This window comes from Artibeus jamaicensis, unplaced genomic scaffold (genome assembly GCF_021234435.1).
Source record: "Artibeus jamaicensis isolate MK-2021 breed Jamaican fruit bat unplaced genomic scaffold, CSHL_Jam_final contig_1015, whole genome shotgun sequence".
NCBI lineage: Eukaryota > Metazoa > Chordata > Mammalia > Chiroptera > Phyllostomidae > Artibeus > Artibeus jamaicensis.
In genome coordinates this window covers 681706-699813 of record NW_026521194.1, presented here as the reverse complement: position 1 = coordinate 699813, position 18108 = coordinate 681706, and the positions used below count along the sequence as shown (strand labels likewise).

Genomic DNA, 18108 nt, shown 5'->3' with positions numbered 1-18108 from the left:
TCATTCAACTTTCACCTAATTCTTTACTTTATATACACCTTAACTTAGATAAATGAACTCTGGGTTAAATGTACCTAAAGAATTTTAACTATAATGAAATTATGTTCGATTTTATGCTGTAGTTTAAAAAAACAAATTTACAGCTAGAAAGTATTACAAGTCTGCCAAGAGAATGAATCCAAAAACTAGGCCAGGAAGAAAACTGGAGAAGTTCCCTCTGATGAGTACATTGTACTTCATTGGGCCAGGATACCTTCATTTAATTGAGTCACTCTTTCTGTTTCTAGTAGAACAAGAAATTCATAAAAACCACTAGACAGAAACTATGAGATAACATGAAATTAATAACATCACGGAAAACTTCAACATTACTCACATCATACAAGTAATACCAGTATCGACTGATGGCATGTAAAACTCTTAAAAGAAGAATCACATCTAATGATGGGTCTTCAAAAGTTATATTTTCAGGTGGCATGGGTATGAGGTAAACTTCTAACGGATTTGATACTGATGGGCACACTCCATCTAGAAGGTAAAAGATCAAAGTTACGGGTTGGCCAAAGCTAGACATGCCAAACCAATGAAGCCAGTATCAACTTATGCTTAAAACAGTACCTACAAAGTTGTTAAAATGTAATGCTTGGTATCTTATTAGTAAAGTACTGATAGCCTGAACATTTCTTTTTACCTTATACATAACTCGCCCAGGCTTATGAAATTTATATTTTCCCTCCCATACCCAAATAAACATTATAAAGGAGACAACTGACTTGTTTGCATTTCTCCTTTATACCAGAAATAACAGCTAACAACAAAACAGCCAGAGAGGAATAATAACAAAATGTTTAAATTTAATTTTACTGTTATAGAAATTTCCTGTGTATTTTATGCCAGCTTAAAACAGTCATATACAACAAAAAAAAATATTCCCAAATTATAAATCTGATAAAAGAAATTTGGTTATTTAGCCTAAGACTTAGGACAGGATCGACTTTGATAATTTCCAAGTAGGAGTTGTGGCTCCTTTGTTCTTAGATTTCACCAAGTAGTAGCATAAAAATAGAAATAAGTGAGGGATTGAAAAAGTAAAAGCCATTTACTTTTACTGAGCAAAGGAATTAAAAATCTCAACACTATCACTGTATAAAAGGGTAATTTTTAACTACAAAAACATAGAAACAAGCATTTCAAAACAAAGACCCTTTTAAAAAGAACAAACTTGGCTTATTGCCACAATGCCCTTATTTCTGTGGACCAAAGAAAATTTCATCAACTGACACCAGTATTTGGAAATCCCTGAGAGGGACCACCCCCATGGAATGATAATACAGACAAATGCTAAGGCATTACTACCATGATATACAAACAGAGAAGACGACCAGCAAAATTAGACTGGAATAAAATACTGCCAAGAAAAAAAAAGTTATGTGGGAGATACTACTACACTCTTTGGTCATTACCTGGCAATTTTTTTTTTACTTCTTCTGCATTATTAGATTATATATACTACCATAATGAATGGCAACAAAAATTAAGGGCCACCTGCCAATGACCAGTCTCTTTGGTGAATGTGTTGTGTTAATGAATTTGTTTTAGCCTTCATACAAACATGGGTTCTTCATGAAAAGAATGAGTTTTTCCAATTTTCTTTCCAGACTTAATTTTGCAGATACTTAATTTTTCATTTTCTAGGCATTAAAGTCAATGGTTCAATTAAAAGCAGTCAAATGTCAGTATTTATTTCATTTTTTTCTAGATTTTACTCAAAGAAAGAGTATACTACCAGACACAAATAACTCACTCCTTTAAAGCCACAAAGGCAGGGAGTTACCAGCCCACAGGAATCAGTTTTCCCCTTCATGTATCAACTTACCATGCCATAACTCATCATGTTTTTTTGCATTTCTGGGAGAAGTTTTTGTAGGAGCTGTTTGGGCTCTTCCTCTTTTACCACCAACACAATCTTTATTACTTTCTTCATCCTCTCTTACAGGTTTGTACCTAAAGTCACAAGGGTGTAGGTAAACCAAAAGCAGATTTTAAAACTGCAGATTATTCTACTGTGCCAAAGTGCAAACCATAGACACAAGAGAACACTCTGGAGATCTATCCTCTCTCTCCCAACTTATGGACTCAGAAAATTACCAATGGCACCGCTTCCTAGAAGAAAATGCATCCTGGGAGGGACCACTAGGCACACTAGAGAGGTGGCTCTGAAAAGATAGGTCTCTCTTAATGTGAGCAAACAAGGCAGAAAGTTGCATCCAAAAGCTTCTGAGGACTCAGAGATGCCAAAATTCCTAATGCCTGAAGACGTAACATCTTATGAAGGTATTTTTGTCTTATCTAAAAACGTGAAATGACCCCTGGCTGGTATAGCTCAGTGGATTGAGCACTGGCCTGGAAATCGAAAGGTCGCTGGTTCAATGCACAGTTAGGGCACATGCCTTGGTTGTGGGCCAGGCCCCCAGTAGAGGGTGCATGAGCGGCAACCACATATTGATGTTTCTCTTCCTTTTTTCCCTCCCTTCCTCTCTAAAAATAATAAAACCTTTTAAAAAGAAAAAAAAAACCCACTAGAAATGAATCTAGAAAAGTATCTATTAACTGTAATTATAACCGAGAATGTTTTCTACTAGCAGACTTAGTGAGGAAAAGAAAAAACACACATGCACGCTCACACACAAGATAAAATATCTGAAGTGGCTTTTAATAACAAAAAATTCAAGATTTAGGGTCACCTCTCCTTATGCAAGTCAGCCCTTAATATAAATTCCAAAACACATGAATAGTGTCCAAGTTGGTGAAAAACAAAACTACATCATTTTGAAACTTACCATATTGTATGAGTCTTCGTCCAAATACCTGCTCTTCCTAGAGGATTGCTCTCGTCGTCTGTGGACTCCCTTTCGTCTTCAGTCTGTACACTGAACTGCCGTACTGCCTGATACACAGTCATGTTGTACGGTAGCAAATGTTCTCCAATGTAAAACTGGAGCCTGTGTCTTACATTTCCTGAATTTAAAAACTGAGCAGCCTGAACAGAGAAAAACAAAATCTACTTAAGCTATAGGCCCTGAACAATATACATGACAACAAGGTAGGAACAGTACCTTACCAGAGACTCATCTATTTCCTCATCGGATCCATCATCATCACTGTCTTCATCATCTTCTCTTACTCTTCCATAACCTAAGAACCCAAGAATGACGAATTTTATATGACAAAGAAAGGCCATATATTTACTGTTTAAACTAGGTCTTAGAAAAACACTTTGACCTACAAAGCACAAAGATGTAAAAAAAAGCATCGAATACAAAATATCACTTCCACTGTACAACAAGAAAAATTAACTCATCACCCAAGTATGCAGTCAACCCCCACTACTTTATTCTAGATATTACACATAAAATAAGTGATGGGAACATGAGGTCCCATAAAAGCTGATGTTAGGTTTTAACAGAAACAGCAATAAACAGGGAAATAATTCATACTTCTTACTGTAATTCCATCCCAACTGTGCATACAAACACACAACATAAATGATGAAGAGTACCTCTAACTACAAGGTATCTCTCAATAGCTTGTACCAAAGCCAAAGGGTCTATCTTGACAGGTCCACCCTTCCACTGCTTCACATTTGCACAGTCCGGATGTCTCTGTAACTGGCATTTTAACTGGTGTGTGTTGAAAAACTTTAAAGCCTGTGATCCTCTGTTAAGAGAAAAGCTCAAGATAATTTGTGAAAAAAAGTTATTCTACTATTTTTAAGATCAACAAATTCAAATAAAAAACAAGATAATACAAACTCTATTTTTCTTAAGACACGAATAAGCACTTTCCAGCAATTCAAGTAATGTAGTAAAAGTTATTATAAAATAACAAAATAATCTATAAAGTTACTATAAAATAATAAAAGTTACTATAAAATAGCAAATCGCTATTATAATGTTACTTTAAAAATTATTATTATTGGAACTTCCCTATGTTCTTTTGAATGGAGCAGATTAATAGCTACACTAGTCTAAACCTAGTAGGACATTTAACTGCTCATTTCACAGAAGTGCTGACAAGAGTAAAACACAGACAAACTTAAAATATGGTTCTCTATAATGTTCCATAAAGCATGTAAATAAAGGTATAGGAAAGAATATTCTATCAATATATGCACACGTAAGCATCCCTATTAATATAAATTTGGATCAAAATTAATAGCTTCATGGTTTTCTTGGCATAGTTGAGTATGTTCCCTTATTTTATAAAATACTCCAGGGCAGTATAATGATCAAAATTGAATACCACAGTCCACATTAAATATCAAAGTAGAAAAAAAAACCTAGTCCACACTGATCACTTTATCTACCCAATGATGTGTATGTATTGTTTTATTTCAACCCAAAATCTGAATGTTTTAAAAACACACCAGACTGTGTGTTTTAAAACTAATTTTAAAACTAACGTAACTTCTTATTTTCCAGGCTTCTAGTCAAAGTATTCTATGAAGTTTATAACTTTATATAAAACACAATTAACTCTTAGAATAAATTTGTTCTATTAACACCTCACAAGTGCTATAAAACTACTGTACTACTGAAAAAAATAGAAAGTTTTATAAAACAGAGAAACTTCAAAATAAACTTGTTAAAACCCAAAACAAGTTATAAGCACTTGCATACACATAAAATCATATTACTGCACAGAATGTAAATTTTTTGCTTTCCACAGCCAAAAAACTCTTAAAGAAAAGCTTTATATGTCAATTCAAGGAAAACATTACAAGTGCCAGGAGTCACTGGGTTTCTTTAGTCATTATAGCTAAAGGTTTTTCAGGCAGATGGAGATGTTACCAGACCTCTTTTGCCACTTTAACTCCACAAGATTAATTAAGCACACACAGTCCAAGGGCAAGAGCAAACTCAGGCAATGATCCTTACCTGCCTCCTGTCCCATTTCCACTGGGGAAGTCATGCACTTTGACTGGAAACTGTTCCATCTGGCTGAGGCAGTTGTTCATCTTGTGAACTAATGCCAACAAAGGTGCATTACCCACTGGTTCCACTCTTCCAATGGGCTCTTCTCCAGGAAGCTAAAGTTATAAATAAACCAATAGGTTAAACAAGCCCTCTTGAAAATGAAACACTCAAGAAATTTTAATAGGCAGTTTCACAAGAGGAAATCATCTATTTTCTTGTATCTTATTTGATGAATTCATTGGAACAATGTTTCCAAATAAATTGTATCAATAAAGACACTCCCCTGTACAGGTCGATAGCCCCTTATTTCTAAGTCTAAAGGCTCAAAAAACACAACTCATTTGGTGGCAAAACCCAATTCAGACAGACATGATGCTATGTACAGTTTTTATTTACCTTTATTTAGTAGAAATATCTGTACATTTTACTGCAAAAATATTCAATGTATATGGAGTGATATTTAGAACCTACTGAGGATATTAGGTATTATATGGTTTATGTATTATGTTGAAAACTCGTGAAACCCATAAAGCTCCAAGGAGTTTCAGGTACAAGATGACACGTATATAATCTTAAGTATAAGAGACTACCACATCCAATACTGCTACACATCTAATGCCTCTCTAAAAAAATAACCATGTTTTAGGTAGCCCCACAAATTAAATAATCTAAGCAATACTCAAATGTCCACAAACTCTGGAAAGTAATGGTGAAGTAATTTCACTAACATACAAGTGAGTTATCCTTGGCCCTACTCCACAGACGAGAAAAGGAGCAATCCCCTTGAGATGGCTCGTCTTAATTCTTAATGAAGTGTAAAATCAAGTGTCCAAGAGTAGTTATTTTCCTGGTTTCAGCCACTGAAGGTAAAGAAAGGGGACCTACTCTGAATTCTGGCCTTGTAATCCACACTGTAAATGTGATTAGGCACTTTTGAATAGAATTGTTAGTACAGATGGTCCCCAAATTAAAATGGTTTGACTTAATATTTTTTTAACTTTACAATGGTGCAAAAGTGATACGCATTCAGTAGAACTATGCTTTGAATTTTGATCTTTTCCCAGAGTGGCAACAGGTGGTTTCTCTCTCATGATGCTGGGTAGTGACAGCCAGCCATGGCTCGCAGCTCCATCATGGGGGACAACAATGTATCCAGCACAGTGTACTATATTGTCAGTGTTTTGGGGATACTGTGTTCTGAGCGCATTTAAGGTAGGCTAGGCCCAGCTATGATGTTTAGTAGGTGAAGCTATGATGTGTTTATTTATTAAATAAGGTTTTTAAAAGATTATTTATTTATTTTTAGAGAGAGGGAATGGGAGAAAGAGAGGAAGAGAAACATTGATGTATGGTTGCCTCTTGAGCACCCCCTATTGGGGACCTGGTCTACAACCCAGGCATATGCCCTGAGTGGGAATTGAACCAGCTACCCTTTGGTTCCCAGGCCAGCACTCAATCCACTGAGCCACACTAGCCAGGGCAATATACATTTTTGACTCAAGAAATTTTCAACTTAAAAGGTAACCCCATTTTTACTGGAATGGTTTATGGAATGTAACCCCATTCTAAGTCAAGAATTATCTGCCATGTTTTCATACAAGGTGAAAATATGTATGTCTATCTTATAGCTATAGCTACACTTTGTCTACTATCTACACACACACACACACACACACACACACACACACACACAGTTGTCTTGCAGAAAAGACTCTGGACAGATGGACCACAGAAACTTTGGCGCTGGTGTCATTAAATTGTCATTTTGTTTTACTGTTTACTTTATCTAAAAAAGGCCAAGAAATCCAACTCTCTTTAAGCAAGCTAAAAATTTGACTCAGTATCTTCACCAAAACTTACTGGAAATTACTACTGGGATAAAAAACTACACATTAGTGAATAATTCTTATAATAAAATATGCACAAGCATCGTTATGTAACTTACTGGAGAAGAAAAAAATACATGAAGAAACCTCTTTAGTCTGATATCTCTGGTCACAGCATCCTTTTCACTTTTAGAAGTCAAATACAGCAACAATTGCTTCACAAATCCACTATGTTGGATTTCAAATGATGAAACATCTGACTCTGAGACTATGCTACGGATTTCTACAAGGCACTCAGCTCCACCATCCACCTGAAGGATCAGAACAGCATTTCTATATTAATTTCAACAGCCCTTATGGAGTGCTCAATTTAAATTCCACCAAATGACACTGAAATGCATTAGCAATATATTTTTTACAAAGGGAGGGAGCATGGCGTATTCTTAGTAGATCCCTGGAAAATACGATCTTAAACACACATTCACTGAATGTTAAGTATATCATAGCAAAAAAAACCCGTGTTCTTACTAACATAAAGAAAAATCTTCACAATTTGAAGAAATAGAGTTATAGTATCAGAATGGAAAGATAAAAGAATACAAGGTACATCTTTAAATTAATACATTTAAAGTCTAAATATACTGGGTAATTACTTGGAAAACATGTACTACTCAAATTGCTCAAAGTACATAAAAAGTGTAAAAAGATGAAGAATCAGATGAAATATAAAAGGCTTAATAAACCTCCACCCTCTCCTACTCAACTACTATTAGAACCCAGGTAGAGAAAGCTTAAGGAAGGTTCTATTAACTCTAATACCTGTAGCTAAAGAGGACTTCACAGTGTCCTTGAGAGACATTTCTGAAGTCTTTTCATTTGTTAAGGAATATGGAATGTTAAGGAAAGAAAGTCAAAAGTGAGATTTCTAGTATATTTTACATAAAAAAAATGACGAAGCACTAAAGTCAAGGGACAAGTTAAAGAAAGTCAGTGCTAAAAGCACATAATCTGGCTAAAAAAAGTCTACCTAAAGGAGTTACATCTGTAGAAAGCTGCATCCAGAAAAAAACAGCAAGATGGAGAGTGCAGGAAGATACCCTAAAAGGGCCAGGAAGACGCACTGGATCTGATACCTGGAGGTTGAGTTGTTCAGTTGCAGCACAAAGTCTCTGAAGGACATTCAGTGCAGGGTTGCTTCCATCCATGTTCTCAGAACTGAAATAGCGCTCAACAAATTTATGTGCCTGCTCTTTAATCCAACCTTTAATTTTCTCTCTGCAAAAAGGAAAATGTAGATATTAAAATCTCAGTGTAAATAGAAAGGATTTCAATTATAATTTATCAAAGGCAAATAATTGCTACATATAAAATCTCTTTTGGCCAATGTTTCTAGACTAATAAATTCAGACTCAACATTAACCAAATTAAGCTTCAGTTTGAAAATGGGCTAAGATGTACCTAGAGAAATGTACATGTGCTCAAAATACATCTCAGGTTACTGCATGAAAGGTAACAAAAGTTCTAACTTCTTGGTACTTTACAAAGAAGCAGTTTCCTAAGCATTCAGCTAAAGGTGATTTTACATGACTATCTTCTAAGATACAGGCATATCAGCAATGTCCTTTACTTGTGCTCCCTGGAGAGGTGAAAGTAAGAACTATAGATGAGAAACAAGTACCTGTTACGTGCACGGTTAACTACAACTGAAACCTGGCTATCTAAAATACAAATACAGATGGCTTCAGAAAGATATTTGCTCTATTATTTTTATTTACTGAAATTCAGAAAACCCAGCAACCAACAACCAAACAAAAAGAGCCTCCCCCCGCCAATGACATCTGGTATTTTTAACTTCCTTATCCTATTACAGATGAAGTAATCTTTGTTGGTATGGTATATCCAGAGCAAAAAAAAAAAAAATCAAGGACTTTCGAGAAATAAATGTTAAAGATGTTAAAGGCTATAAATTCATGTAAAACATGGTAGCTGGTAGTTTTCTAAGTTCCTAAAACAAGTCTCTACTCTAAAATCCTTAAGTTCCATTGGAAAGGGGAGAGAAATGGTATCACAAAAGGGTGTGTATGTGCAAGTGTGAAAATGTCAGTTTTCCATGTCTATAACATAACTGAAGAATAGTGTCTATGGGGAATGTAATTTTGGGTTTGAACATACATGAATCCCAGCAGTTAGATGTCAAAAGGAGTTTTAAAATGTTAAGACTGGAACTCTAGACAAGTCCAGACAGAGGGTTTAAATTTTGAGAATCTGCCCTGGCCAGATGGCTCAACTGGTTGGAGCTTCATCCTGTACACTGAAGACTGTAGATTAGATACCTTGTCAGGGTACATACAAGAAACAACTGTTGTTTCTCTCATATCATTTTTCCCCGTCTCTAAAAATCAATGAAAACATACTTGGGTGAAGATTTTAAAAAATCCAGAATCTACTATATCCTTGAACTTTGCTACTCAGCATACACTAAAGGTCTATGTCTGAGTTTCATCTCCATACAATAAATGTGGCATTTTTTAATCTAAGGATAGAATACAGATAGATCTTCCCCACTTCACCTATTATTGGATATGGTGTCCTTTGAGGCAGCCCTGGCAAGGCCACTGACTCCTGCAGTTCGTGTTGGTTCAATGCTGCTGTTGGACTGTGCACTTAACCTTCCCCATGTTTTTGGATTCAAGCTTGCCAGGAAAGAAGATTTAGGTGACTGAGTAGTAGTAGGGCTTTTAGCTATGAAAAGAAAGAATGACAGTTAAATCACTTTAGAATAATTGATAAAAAACAACTGAATTTTAACATTCCCATTAACTAGCCAAAAGAACTGGGTATTCAGGAAACTTGAAACTATCAGCAGTTTCAATGAAGTACTTATCTTTAACTGCTATAATTTCCCCTTTACACCTCCCTACCCCAAAAATTACCTTGATTGTCTACTTTGTCATCATCTCTTGGAGGTGAATACTTTGGCCTTCTTGGCCCTCGTTTTGGCAGTCGTTTTCTCTTTAGAACATCACTTAATCGACTATCACATGGGAAAATATAGGATAAGTTTAGCAATTACCACGACTTATTATCACCACTCATTGAAAAGCAAGCTAAAATGGCAGAAACTGGGAGTTATAAAAATTGCCGTAACAGGTTTTCTTTCATTTATGATTATTTAGTGCCAACTGCTCCTGTAATGTTCTCAAGGTACACAGACACAGAAATGATTAGTTCAGAAAATAGCTAGCTGTTTGACTACATGCACTACTCAAAATAAAACCATATAGAATATCCAATTAATCCTGTATTAAAATGTAGTACACATACCAAAAAGTACATAAAACAAGTATACAATGCAAAGAATCAGTACAAAAAAGAACTATGCACTCACAAACTTGAAAAATATGTTAAATCTGAGTACCATGTATCTTCCCTAATGTAAATGACAAGTACATGACAATGAGTATTAATATTATCAAAAAATTTTCCAATATTACCCAAAGTAATTTCATGATGTGAAATGAAAATAACATTCTGAATGAATGCACTTACAAATACTTTAGGAATTAAAAAAAAATTAACAATTACCTATAAACAAATCTATCAAGAAAGAATGCAAATAACATATTTTGAATTAGAATATAGTAAAAAGAAAATATGCATCTGTGTGTTATTTTCACTGTCCTGAACACTAGAAATAGTTTAAAATATCAATGGAATCTTAGAATAACAAAGCTACATAAGATGAAAAACTATTCTGCTTCAATTGGTCTATGACCCAAATAAAACTGGAAAAATTGAAAATTCTTCTAACATCTGCCATGTCCACTTAACATTACAGGGCAAGTAAACTTTCAAAGAATAAACTTAATATTATAACTGAAAATTCCCCCTTTGCAGGTTGATATTAAATTTCCATTTGAAGCCATATGAGAAAGGAATGGTACCATTTAAAACTCTGGAAGTATTTTATAAGAAATATTCTTTACTCTTTCTTTAGAATTATCAACTGTTAGATCCTATAATAATTAAGTCTAATTTCTTAATTTAGATGGCTCACAAATACTGCATTTCTCTAAAATATACTGCATTTCACCAAATGACATTACAGACACCATGCCTGTGTTATATGGTAAAACCCTGCATAACTTAAGGTTTACTGTAGTGACTAAGGGGAGGGAATGGAGTTGGGAAGAAAGTAGACAGGCAGGCACAGCTGCGAGAGAGAATAGAAGACAATTACAACTTAGGAAGAGGGAAGGTAGAGGATCCCCAGTTATTCTCTAGGTCCAAGCTCCTTCAACTGGGCCTATAACATGGGTACCACCTAAATTCAGCAACTTTCTAAAGTATCAGCAACCATGTCCAAGGTCCCAGTCTGTGCCCCAGGCCCCAGAATTACCAAAATTCATTATGTAACCTCAGGTAGACAACTACCACCAGGTGGCACCCAAAGCAGTCTAGATTCACAGAATATTACCTTGAAGTTTAAAAGATTAAATTTTTAGACCCCACTTATTATGTATTTTAGTAAGATCCACTTTTCAGCTTAAAAGGATTAAAAAGGTCTACTGTGCCCTGAACAGTATAAATTTCAGAACTGAGTTAGGTTCATCATGCACCATTCATACAGCAATAATACTAAGTTTCTAATATCAAAGAAACAAAAACACTTTCACAGTGTGATTCATTTCAACATAAAATGAAAACCAATATGAGTATTTGGTAATATTCTCAGTAGCACAGTACAAAAAAAAGATTAAAAACAGAAAAAGAGTTGGAAACAGAAAATTTTCTTTAATTAAGAACTCCCATTATCCTTTATTAAGAGCAAAATTCCCATTTGCCAATGAAACATAGGTGGGTAATCGGGGTTTTTTTTCCTTTATATTCTAAAAATTCTAATTTTTAATATGTTCAGCAGATCGGCATCTAGATGTCTCAAGACTGGTATGTATGAGACATGTAACACAGTAAACAATTCAAGATAATGGAATCAGAAATGAGCACTCAATGCTACATCTGTAAAATATCTGTGCGACACCATACAAGTCATTTAACCTCTCTGAGCCTTAGTTTGTGTATCACTGGAAATGGACCATTTCCTGTGGTTCCTCAACATGGCTCAATACAACAGGTTTGCAAGAAGTGTTCCCTTTTCTTCCCATTCCCATTAAACATCTAACAAAATACACACGAAAAATGTCAAATGAGCACTCTAATATTTTATTCCCTGTGTTGAGCCTCAATAACCAGGGCAGAGTCCAAGGCAAAGAACACAGAGGTCAACACACGACTCCCACTTACCCTTGAGGGCTCAGATCTAAAGAATCATCTCTGCTGTGCTGCAAGCTGGGGGATCCCAAGTCAGCTGCAGCATTCGTGGCGGCCGTGGCTGTTCCACTGCTGACTGATGTTGTGGACCCCAAGGATCCTGACCCATTCGTACATGACTTTGGTGGGCTTGTCAACAAAGACTCCGATTCTGCTAAGTGTTTTACTTGATGCATTACACCTATATAGTGATATGGATTAAAATGAATCAGTGTTAATCAAGACTCTACCTCCCCACCGTTTTTAAATCTCTTCATACTAACACACTGATTTATAGGGAATGAATAGAAAATATCTAAAAAAAAAGAGAAAAAATTTTAGGTGCCAGGATCTGCAACTTGACTCCAGTTAAAAAAGTACCACATAAACTAGAAATTTAACAGATATTTATATTGAATATATCCTAATATTCAAAACCAAACCATAAGAAATTTAGTAGGGTCACAAGTGAAGTCCTACTAGAAATATAAAATGCCCATTACAAAAACAATATCAATTACTGAACCACAGTGCACATCTGGGGCTTGATGGGAAGGGGAGAAAAGAACTAAAACCACTATTTAAATTCAAATGCTACAATAAGACAGTATCTCAGTAACAATGCTGATAAAAAGAAGAGCGCCAGCTATGAAAGGGTGGTTATTTTCATACCCCTGGAACTATACAGGAGAGCTAAACAGTAACTTAGAAGGCAGGGGTTAATATCCAGGCTAGGATCACACTTCGGGGATGGTCCAAGAACTACCTAATTGTATGCAATGATGTGGTTCTGAATATGTCTAAGTGCATGTTCACACATTCACATTTTTCTGGGGAAGAGTCGAGTTTCCCATTAGATTTTTTTTAAAAAGATATATCCAAATTATTTCAAACTTCAGGCCATCATTCTGCAATATTTGTGGCAATCATATGCTTGGCTGTGTGCTCAGTACTAAGGGTACAACCAATGGACATAAAAAAATGAACTCAGGGCACTTACTGACTAGTGGGAAAGACACAATTTTTGAGATAATACAAATAGTGAATTTCTCATGACGGGAAAAATACAGTGCTGCAGGAACATTAGAACAGAAGGATCTAACAGAAGCAAAGTAAGGTCTTCAGAAGTAAGTGACATATGTAAGTGAAACCTCAAAGAACAGCAGACATAGCCACACAGTAAGCACTAAAACCAATCAAGATTCTTCCATATATTTCATAATGTAAAGGCTATCGGGCGGGTCGGGGGGGGCGGCTTCAATATGATGGCGCAATTAATTCTGTCAAAAAGTAAAACCAGACTTCGAGCCAAGATAGAGGTGTAGGTACACACACTTTGCCTTCTCACACAACCAAAAGAAGGACAACAAATTTAAAAACAAACAAAAATAACCAGAACTGCCAGAAAAATCGAACTGTATGCAAGTTTGACAATCAAGGAGTTAAACAAGCAGCATTCTTCCAGACTGGTAGGAGGGGCCGAGATGGACAGCTAGGCACACAGGGTGTGGTAGCTGGCAGAGCAGGCAGTCCCACCTTTGTGTTCAGATAAATCAGAAGGAACAACTGGGGAGCCAGGCAGACCTCTGAATGAAAAAACTTGTGGGAGTTGAGGTAGCAAAAGAAACTCCCAGCCTCACAGGAGAGTTAGTTGGAGTGACCCACAGGGTCCTGGAACGTACACAAAACCACCCACCCAGGAATCAGCACCAGACAGGACCAGTTTGCTTTTGGGAAGTGGAGGAAGTGACGGAAAACCAGCAGAGAACAAAGCAAGCAGCAGCACTGTCCCCTCCAAGACATACAGCACAGCAACGTGGGTTGCCCCGCCCTGGTGAATACCTAAGGCTGTGCCCCTTACAATGTAACAGCTATGCAGAGAGAAGGAAATACGGCCCAAATGAAAGAACAGATCAAAGCTACAGAAAAAATACAACTAAGCAATGAAGAGATAGTCAAACATCAGAAGCAGAGTTCAAAACACAGGTAGTCAGGATGCTCACAGAAATGGTGGAGTGTGGTTACAAAATGGAGGAAAAAGTAAAGGCTATGAAAAGTGAAACAAAGGAAAATGCACAGGAAACCAATAGTAACAGGAAGGAAACCAGGACTCGAATCAACGGTTTGGCCCAGAAGGAAGAAATGAACGTTCAACCAGAATAGAATAAAAAACAATCATTAAAAAAAAAAAAAAAAAATGAGGACAGGCTTAGGAACTTCTGAGACAACTTTAAATATTCCAACATCTGAATCAAAGGAGAGCCAGAAGGAGAAGAGGAAGTAATTGGAAACATTTGAAAACATAACGAAGGAGAACTTCCCCAATCTGGCAAAGGAAATAGAGGCTTCCAGGAAGTCGAGGAAGCTCAGAGTCCCAAAGAAGTTGGACCCAAGGGAGCACACACCAAGGCACATAATAATTACATTACTCAAGATTAAAGAGGAGAGAATCTTAAAAGCAGCAAAAGAAAAGGAGACAGTTACCTACAAAGGAGTGCCCATAAGACTGTCTGTCAGCTGATTTCTCAAAAGAAACTTTGCAGGCAAGAAGGGGCTGAAAAGCAGTATTCAAAATGACGAAAGGTGAGGATCTAGATCCAAGATTACACTATCCAGCAAAAACTCTCATTTAGAATGGAAGGGCAGATAGTGCTTCCCAGATAAGGTCAAGTTAAAGGAGTTCATTATCAACAAGCCATTATTATAGGAAATGTTAAAGGCACTTATTTAAGAACTTATATGTATGACCCATGGACATGAACTAAGGTGGGGAATGATGTGGGGGGAGGGGGGTAGAGAGTACAGGGTGGAGGAGAATAAAAGGGAGGAAAAAAAGGACAACTGTAATAGCTGAATCAATAAAAGAAAAACATACTTTAAAAAGGAAAAAAAAAAGAAAAAAAAAGAAAATGTAAACCAAAATCACTCTGGAAAAAAGACTGATTCTGACATGCTTCCAAATCAGAAAAGATTAAACAACTGAAAGTAAACTACAACAAAATAACAGAATACCAAAACCAAAATAAAGAATACAAAAAAGGGTACACTAAGGCTAAAAACAAAAACACATGTCAAATGTTTACGTGACCACAGAAAATGTCTATTTGTGTATACACCTGATTTGTTAACCACAGTGGTCAAGACTGGGAGTGAAGAGAGTCTGCCTTCTATTTCATGTAAATATGTGGTATCAGACTGTTTTGAAAACCCACTGTTATTTGAACAGAACTGGTAACAAATGGTGAAAACCTCTTCCCTTCAACACTATTACACTAGTGCATCTATTGCATTCTCAAGAGGTAAAGAAATGTGAAGCCAGCATAAGAAAAGGTGGTAAAAAAAATGGAAAACACACCATATGCAGAAAGAACCAGGACTGTTGGTGAGATGGAAGACAAAGCTAAAGATTACTTGTGGGAAAAACACCACTATTTTCTGTACCCTCAACACCAAAGTATCCTAAAGGACCAAAAGAACCATGATAAGAGTCTATTGATGAGAAAAAAGTTTTAGTATCTTGGCAGGTTTTAAAAGAATAAAACACCTGAACAACTGATAAAGCTTCATCTTTGAGGCCTTCAATGAAGAGAATGGAAAACTATCATGTCTCCTGGGCTGATTTCGACATTCAAATTCCTCAAATTAGAGTACTAGACTAATTACATTCTGAAGATTCCAAGCCTTAAAATATTCCATTATCTACTCAAAATAATCCCTTTACAATTGTTCTGATCTACTAACAGGATTAATTGAAAAAGAAAATGACCTCAAGGAATCTTTCTGGGTAGCTGTGAATTATTAATAGAAAAAGAAAAGTCAGCCCTGGTTGGTGTGGCTCAGTGGATTGAGCACCAGCCTGTGAACCAAAGGGTCACCGGTTTGATTCCCAGTCAGGACACATGCCTGGGTTGTGGGCCAGGTCCCCAGCTGGGGGTGCACGAGAGGCACCCACATTGATGTTTTTCTCCCTCCCATTCTATAAATAAATATATACATACATACACACATACATACATATATACATACAAATCTTTTTAAAAAAAGTCAATGATTGCTTCTGGTCCATAAACATTTAAATCACTGAAACTTACTACTGTTCGTCAACCAACAGCAAATCTCACACCACTGTGTTAACAGATATAAAAGATACACTATATATACAATACCTGAGCTGTAACCCTGAAAATACCTTATATAAAATGTAATAGTGTAACTGTCGTTAACACTATACTGCAGAAATACCAGTTAGAATAAAAGATTAATCATAAATGACATTACCTTCTCTTCTGAAGTAAACACTAAAAATATCAGGTAACTTCTGCATTAAGATTTCTGCCATCTGAAGGGCTCCAACTACTATCTTCAGGTCTTGGCTTGATAGCATGGAAGCAATGTGACTAAAAAAAGAAAGCATTTGTATATAAAACATTTGTCTCAATTTGATTATTTTAGCCATACTGCTTTAAATTTGAGAGCAAAGTATTTTAACAGTGAAACTAGTCTACTAATACAAAAACTTTTTTTCTTTTTAAGTATATTTTATTGATTATGTTATTAGTTGTCCCATTTTTTTCTCCCCTTTATTCCCCTCTGCCCTGCACCACCCCTCCCACCAGCCAAAAACATTTCTTAAAGGCTCAACTTTTGTTTTTATTATTTATCAAAGGTATATGTATTAAAAAGACAAGAGAGGGCTCAAGGTACTCCAAATAGTTTTATGCATTATTTTCTATATTACATATAAGATTTCTGAAATTACTTGCAGAACTGTGAATTTCTAAAATGTTTACAGTATTTTCATGAACATACCTTGAAACAGCATGATTCTTCAGGACATCCTTCAGAAGTTCAGCATCAGCAAAATAAATTATCCTAAGAATTGCTCTAAGGCACTTATGTCTGACCGCAGGTCCTGCTGAGGAACTATACACTTCATAAAGAACACCAAATAATGTCTTAATAAAAGACTTAGCCAGTTCCGGATCCTCTTTCATAAGCTGTGCTCGAGCATCATCCTTCTTTAACTCTGAGTATCCACCTGTTATAAAACATTGATACTAAAGTTACAGATTTCAGAAACAAACAATATGGAGCATTCAAGTCAATGTAACTTTTTGAAATGCTGAAATATATTTGATTATAAAACAAATCAACCTATCTAATGTGGTCAACTGAGATCTATAAAGATACCAAAGGGATCGTGAAAACAAAATTTAGCCAGCTAGAAAACCACTCACCATTCTGACCACCTAGATAGAACAAGGCACCACTACACTGTGCCTATCATTTTATTAACATATTCTCAACAAAATACTGGCGATATTTCAGTATTAACCAGATAAGCCACCAGTAAGAAAAAAATGGAGTTCAAGAAATGGACAGTAAGTATTTAATTAGCAGCTACGGAAAAACAAGATGATCTGTCATTTTCCTTGGAGGCAGTAAGGTATAGATGAAAGGTAACTGACAGACTGGTCCAAAGACCCTATCTGGCCTAGCACGTATTTTGGTAAATAAAATTTTACTGAAACAAAAACAAACATTTGTTTACATACTGTATATGCTGTTTTAGAGCTACAATAGCAGTGTTGTATACATGGACTACATAGCTTGCAAAGCTTAAAATATTTCCTATCTGGCCACTTTTCAGTAAAACTTTGCTGAACCCTGCACTCTAAGCTAGAGCTTCAAAACTAATGCACTAAATCCCTGAGAGAAATATATGTCAAAAAACTGGGGAAAAAAATCACCCTCATTGTTCTTCATTAGTTAAAAAGAGAGTTTTGGTGTAAATGCATAAAACAAAAGGTTGGGAAAAACTAATCTGATGAGTGTGGATGAATCTAAATGTAGAATAGAAAAAAAAAAAAAAAGAATCAGATTAAAAAAAAAACAAAACCCTGCATGGGCCAATTCTGGTTAGAGCACAAGACACTGCAAATTACTTATGTAAAAAGATCATGGGAGCCCTGGCTGGTGTAGCTCAGTGGACTGAG

At 35.9% G+C, this 18108-nt stretch overlaps 1 protein-coding gene across 18 annotated transcripts in view; it reads right to left on the bottom strand.

Annotated features, from left to right (window-relative positions):
- Positions 1-18108, bottom strand: part of TRIP12 (thyroid hormone receptor interactor 12) — a 140317-nt gene that overhangs the window by 21202 nt on the left and 101007 nt on the right. For 13 of the 18 annotated variants that reach the window (XM_037135467.2, XM_037135466.2, XM_037135475.2 and 10 more), the window contains 13 exons: positions 16922-17150; positions 16391-16509; positions 12107-12314; positions 9736-9836; positions 9373-9544; positions 7936-8077; positions 6922-7113; positions 4938-5089; positions 3560-3732; positions 3122-3195; positions 2841-3040; positions 1877-2004; positions 377-528 (listed from right to left, as the gene is read on the bottom strand). In XM_037135467.2, coding sequence (XP_036991362.2) covers positions 377-528; positions 1877-2004; positions 2841-3040; positions 3122-3195; positions 3560-3732; positions 4938-5089; positions 6922-7113; positions 7936-8077; positions 9373-9544; positions 9736-9836; positions 12107-12314; positions 16391-16509; positions 16922-17150 — 2042 coding nt within the window. The remainder of the gene's footprint in view (positions 1-376; positions 529-1876; positions 2005-2840; positions 3041-3121; positions 3196-3559; positions 3733-4937; positions 5090-6921; positions 7114-7935; positions 8078-9372; positions 9545-9735; positions 9837-12106; positions 12315-16390; positions 16510-16921; positions 17151-18108) is intronic. The other 5 variants (XM_037135473.2, XM_037135474.2, XM_037135478.2 and 2 more) reach the window with 1 other exon arrangement.